Genomic DNA, 6,298 nt, shown 5'->3' with positions numbered 1-6,298 from the left:
TCCTGTCACCATAATATTTACAAGGGAAAAGTCAATCACCATAATATTTACAAGGGGAAAAGTCTATCATCCTTATATTTACAAGGGGACAGTCCTACCACCATAATATTTACAAGGGGACAGTCCTACCACCATAATATTTACAAGGGGAAAAGTCCTGTCACCATAATATTTACAAGGGGAGGAGTCCTATCACCATAATGTTTACAAGGGGACAGTCCTACCACCATAATGTTTACAAGGGGAAAAGTCCTGTCACCATAATATTTACAAGGGGAAAAGTCCTGTCACCATAATATTTACAAGGGGAAAAGTCCTGTCACCATAATATTTACAAGGGGAAAAGTCCATCACCATCATATTACAAGGGGAAAAGTCCTATCACCATTATATTTACTTGCGAAAAGTCTATCACCAAAATATTTACAAGGGGAAACTTATCACCATTATATTTACAAGGGGGAAAGTCAATCACCATAATATTTACAAGGGGAAAAGTCAATCACCATAATATTTACAACAGGGGAAAAGTCAATCACCATAATATTTACAACAGGGGAAAAGTCAATCACCATAATATTTACAACAGGGGAAAAGTCTATCATCCTTATATTTACAAGGGGACAGTCCTACCACCATAATATTTACAAGGGGGAAAGTCCTATCACCATACCACTTACAAGGGGAAACTTATTACCATCATATCTACAAGGGGAAAGTCCTATCACCATAATATTTACAAGGGAAAAGTCAATCACCATAATATTTACAAGGGGGAAAGTCCTATCACTATACCACTTACAAGGGGAAACATTACCATCATATCTACAAGGGAAAGTCCTATCACCATAAGATTTACAAGGGGAAAAGTCTAGCACCATAACACTTACAAGGGGAAACTTATCACCATAATATTTACAAGGGGGAAAATCTATCACCTTAATATTTATTTGGAAAAAGACGAAGGAAAAAGTTTGTCACCAAATTATTTACAATGGACTAATTTCTTGAACTGCTGCTTCTTCAGATCAACTCGTAATACTTATAAAACTGTAATAAGAATGAGAGTTAGTACATACCTGAGCGACGCCAGGTGCCAGGTAAACTAGACAATACTCACCTGGAGGAAGAAAAAGGAGAATTAGGAGTTATATTTAGTGATAATCTCTCTCTCTCTCTCTCTCTCTCTCTCTCTCTCTCTCACGTTGCCCTCCAACCCCTTCCTTGCTTCTTTCTCACCATACCCTTCTTCCCTCCCAAGTTCCCCTGCTTTCTCCACTCCCTCTCCTTCCTCTCGCATTCTCCCCTCCTCTTTCCTCCCACCCCCTGCACTTCCATGCTCGTCCTTCCCTCTCCTTATTCCATACATCTGCCCTTTCCCTTTTCCCTGCCTCCTCTCACTTTAAAGGTGCAGCGAGCCAGAATGGTGTTAGTTCACCTTTACCCTACACCAAGCACGGCACCAAATTTGTCTTATTTCGTAGACTGATGAGGTAAGAGAATATCTACACATATCGTTGGAGAACTTATGAAAAGGTGACAGGTGTGACTTAAGTATCTATCTGTCTATCTACTGCCAGATGCCTCAATCCCGTAAGGGGTGGCCACAAATAAATCGCCTCCATGTCGCCCTGTCCACCGCCATTTCACTGCCCTGCTCTTAGCTCACACACCCCTCTCTTAAGTAACTTCCTTTTAATTCCTTACTACTGTATATTTCCGATAAAAAGCTAATAAATAAATAAATAAATAAACGAGCACAACACTGAAACCGTGTAATTTCCTAGACTATCAAAGCTCTCACGGACCTACGTACAAAGATAGGTTACGAAAATGTAATAAGAGTTATTCAAATGATTCTGAAAACCCACCGTCATATTGCCGAAAAAAGGCTAAAAGGCGTAAATTAACCCTCAACAGGCCAAAAGTAAGTTATTTTGGAAACTATTAAACTACAGCGAATTAGGCCACATCATTACACAGCTGAAGACAATGTAATAATGTTATTTAAGTAGTTTTTCGCCAAATTATCCACCACACTGAGGAAAAACAGCGGCAAACCAAGCACCAACTAACACTCATTATTATTATTATTATTATTATAGACTATTCATCCTACAGGGAATATATGCATACCGATGGAAAGCGTATGGAAAAGTCATACTCGCCGCTGTTAAGTGACTTCCTGAAAATTCGCCACAACATAGCATAAAACACACACACACACACACACACACACACACACACACAGAACTGAGCACCAAAACTGTGATACCTCGGCACCTATTACGACTAAATCAGACCCACCCATATCATTTCAACACTTAAAGTATTAAAAATGGGGCTAACGTGGCTCTTCTCTAAATTCACCACCAAATCTCCAAGCAAGGAATATTCTTAGTTAACAGATAAGAAAATTCAGTTCTATTATATTTTCTCAATCTACTATCTATCTATCTATAGCCCGACGCCCTAATTCCACAAAAGGTGGCCGCAGACAAAAACACCTCCAAGTCGCTCTGTCACCCACCATTTGACTGCCCTCCCCCCAACTCACTCACCCCTCCCTCATATACTTCTCAACTCCATCCCTCCACCTCATCCTCGGTCTCCCCCTCCCTCTCCCTCCCTCCACTTTCACCCACATACACCCTCTTAGTCAGTCTTTCATTCTCCATTCTCTCTCAATCTACGCATGCATATAAAACTATCTCAACAGGGAAATGTCTGGACTAAAGTAAGGATGTTGCAATCCCACCGCCCAGCACTTATGTCGCAAACCAGAGTCATACTTCCCACGAACTAGAAGGGGGACCAGCCCTTCCTACTTTTAGTTTCCTTAATCTTCTCAACCTTATTACTTTTAGCTTCCTTTATCTTTTCAACCTTATTACTTTTAGCTTCCTTTATCTTTTCAACCTTATTACTTTTAGCTTCCTTTATCTTTTCAACCTTATTACTTTTAGCTTCCTTGATCTTCAGCCTTATTACTTTCAGCTTCCTTAATTTTTTCAACCTTATTACTTTTAGCTTCCTTAATCTTCAACCTTATTACTTTCAGCTTCCCTATTTTTCAGCCATACTTTTAGCTTCTCTTTTCAGCCTTATTACTCTTAGCTTCCTTAATCTTTTCAACCTTATTACTTTTATCCTCCTTAATCTTCATCCTTATTACTTTTAGCTTCCATATTCTTCAACCTTATTACTTTTGGCTTCCTTAATCTTTTCAACCTTATTACTTTTAGCTTCCTTAATCTTCAACCTTATTACTTTTAGCTTCCTTTATCTTTTCAACCTTCTTACTTTTACCTTCCCTTTTCAACCTTATTACTTTCAGCTTCCTTAATCTTCAACCTTATTGTTTTAGCTTCCTTAAACTTCAACCTTATTGCTTTTAGCTTCCTAAATTTTTTCAATCAGGTCCGTAAAAAAAAAAAAAAAAAAAAAAAAATCCTTGTTCCGGGTTCTCTCTCCCCGTCTAAACATGAAAAGTAGGTTAGACTAGAGTAATTGTGGCGATATTATTTTCCTGTCCATTACCCAAAGAAACTCAAAGTTACCCTACTTTAGGTAATTTACGCTAAGCTGGAAATCTCTGGTCTAGGCCTATGCTACAGAAGGTTCCTGGAGCACTTTCCTTGGCAGAGAGAGAGAGAGAGAGAGAGAGAGACTAATGTAGACTACACTATTCTTTGGTTGTTCTTGTTATAGACATTTTTATTCAGCCCACACGAGCCCCCTTGTAGCCGTGTAGTAAAGGGTTTAATATATATGCTATACCTACTCCGTCTTAATCGACCAGTCTCCTAAATTTAATTAAACTGCTGGAGATACCGTGACTAAGATAAAATTTAAGTGGCGTCATTGTGTTGAAAGAATTAAGCACTTATTTTATACGTTAATTCCAAGGCGTCTGGGAATCAAGTGGTTATATTGTCTCTGATTGGCGGCCTTGCGTGGGTGTGATCTGCGAGAGGCGGCTGGGAGAATTTTTAATTGCGTAAGGACAGCAGCGGATGTAACTTGTTTTTTCCTTAAACTTTCTCGACAATGATACCCTCAAGACGGACCCGTACAACTTGAAGGGGTTAATATGGAACTGTGTTGATACCAATATTATTATCCAAAGGCCAAGGCAGAAACTTCTCATACTTTTACGAATGACTTTCGAATACAGTTACATTTATATATTTTTTTAATGCAATGGAGGAACCAAAGGCAGATTGTTCCCTCCCAGAAAAAAAAAAAAAAAACAAGATAGCACAAAGCCAATTTTCTATGATGATTTTAACGTAGTTCAAAATGCAACTTTGGGGGAAAAAATAAAAAGTGATACCAACACAGTAGATAGCTACAAAGTTTTCGCGCCAATCAAAAGTTTCGCAGAAATGAAATTGAGCTATAAAAAAAAAAAAAAAAAAAAAAAAAAGATCCATTCCAAGTCTTAACTATAATCTGTATATTACACGGAAGACAAGCACTGGACACTGCAAGATCTTTCTTTAACCCTTGTTCTTCCTGCAAGAGAATGGCCTGGTTACGACGCTGAACTGGTAATAAATTAGGTAAGGAGGAGGAAAAGTGCGTGCCGAATCTTGTCACCGCTGTTGTTCTCCTTGCAGAAAAAAAAAAAAAAATGCAACGAGGACTTGGTCATAAGTCAGCAAATCTGACCCCATAACCATAGGAAAAAAATTCGTTACTGTAACTGGAAGATGCATAGCAGAAGGTGAGCACCAGGGCCATGAGGAACTACGAGTATGATGCGAGCCAAAACAAATCACTAGGTTTGGGACATGAGGAACCACCATGAACCAAAATAAAATCAACTGGGTAGGGGCATGAGCAACCACAATGCATCAAAATAAACCAATTAGGTAGGGACTATGAGGAAGCGCCATGAGCCAGACTAACTAATAGGGGTTGGGATATGGGGATCCAACAGGCGTAGTTTGAGGTAGTTTTTTTTTTTTTTTGTCCGGGGCAAAGGCTTCAGAGCCTATATCTCGGGGGCAGTAGCCTATCCCAAGGCCCAGTAGTCCTCCTACACCTCCACATGTCACCACTTCGGCGCTAACACCCACCGTCCATACTGAATACATGCTAGGGCTGTCTCATACAGGACTGGTGTATTGGTATTAGCGGGGGCATTTTTACGACATGTCGGCGGGTCATCTGGTAGATCAGGAAAGTCTGTTTTTTATGAAATTCAAATCCTTAAACTGTTCCCTGCCCCAGACGGGATTCGAACCTGGGTCCATCAGTACTGCAGGCCGCCTCTCTACCGATTCAGCCACCGCCTCCCCCTAAATTAAGGAAGGTAGGCGGGAAATTGACGCCTATTTGCTCTAACCCGACAGAGATCTCTAGTCCCTTTCAGTTTAGTTGCTGGCCAGGTGTAAAGGTAAATCTGACTAGTAACCAAGGTAAGGCTCACTAAATATCATACAACCACGTTATTACATTGAGGTTGTGGGAGTGGCCCAGCCCTGTCAGGTGATAACAAACAGACTCCTGTGGGGAATCATCAGAACTATAGTAATGCGAGTTCATGAGGATCCATTCCATACAGGTCACATTTAAGTGTGGCCCAGATTTTCTTCATTGTGCGTCTGATTTCACGTCATTCATCTTGCATCTGACTTCACGTAGGCCAGTAGCAGAAAAAACCGTGTACAGTTCTATATACAGTATTTACTTTCCATAGGACCTCTTCATGACTCTATCCACATTTTAGTGTTAATCAATTGATATAAACTTGCAATCAAGATACAGAGACGGCAATTTTAGGTCAAGCCAGGGTAAAAGGAGGAATAGCACATTCTTTACAACTTACCGAGGGGAATGGTGTCCGCCGAGACCGAGGTTGGGAAGACCGAGCACCACCCCACCATCAGCACGCCCATGGCCACCCACAGCTGGCCACGCGACGCCCACATCACGCCCATGGCTCGCGGGTCAGAGTAACGATTTTGGTTAAATTTAGGAGCGAGTTAAAGACACCGTGCAGACACTTTATAACTTCGCCAGTCGATTTCTTCACAGCAACGTGGCCGGCGCGAGTTATAAACAACGACGAAACACTTTCAAGACGTTGCCATGTGGTGTTTTGAAAGTCTGTATCAAGACTGTATACGGTTTCTTAAAACTTCTTACAAGACTTTGCCGTAAGGTTCCAAAATTTTGTTGTTCGATATTTATTAGGCTTCAATTTTTTTTCTTAAGATTTCTGTATGCGATTTTCTTCAAAGCCTGATCCAGTTTTTAATACACGAATTTCTTAAAGCTTGTTTCAAGA

General features: G+C 40.3%; 1 protein-coding gene across 1 annotated transcript in view; it reads right to left on the bottom strand.

The window, feature by feature from the left end:
- Positions 1 to 5,954, bottom strand: part of LOC145413396 (glutamate receptor 1-like) — a 229,139-nt gene extending 223,185 nt beyond the window's left edge. The window contains exon 1 of the mRNA XM_080283111.1: positions 5,837 to 5,954. Within this exon, the coding sequence (XP_080139237.1) occupies positions 5,837 to 5,948 (112 nt within the window). The 5' untranslated portion in view covers positions 5,949 to 5,954. The remainder of the gene's footprint in view (positions 1 to 5,836) is intronic.
- Between the last annotated feature and the right edge of the window lie 344 nt (positions 5,955 to 6,298).

This window comes from Coenobita brevimanus, chromosome 1 (genome assembly GCF_032717465.1).
Source record: "Coenobita brevimanus isolate Jiangsu-jjx chromosome 1, ASM3271746v2, whole genome shotgun sequence".
Classification (NCBI taxonomy): Eukaryota; Metazoa; Arthropoda; class Malacostraca; order Decapoda; family Coenobitidae; genus Coenobita; species Coenobita brevimanus.
This window is presented reverse-complemented; position numbering and strand designations above follow the sequence as displayed.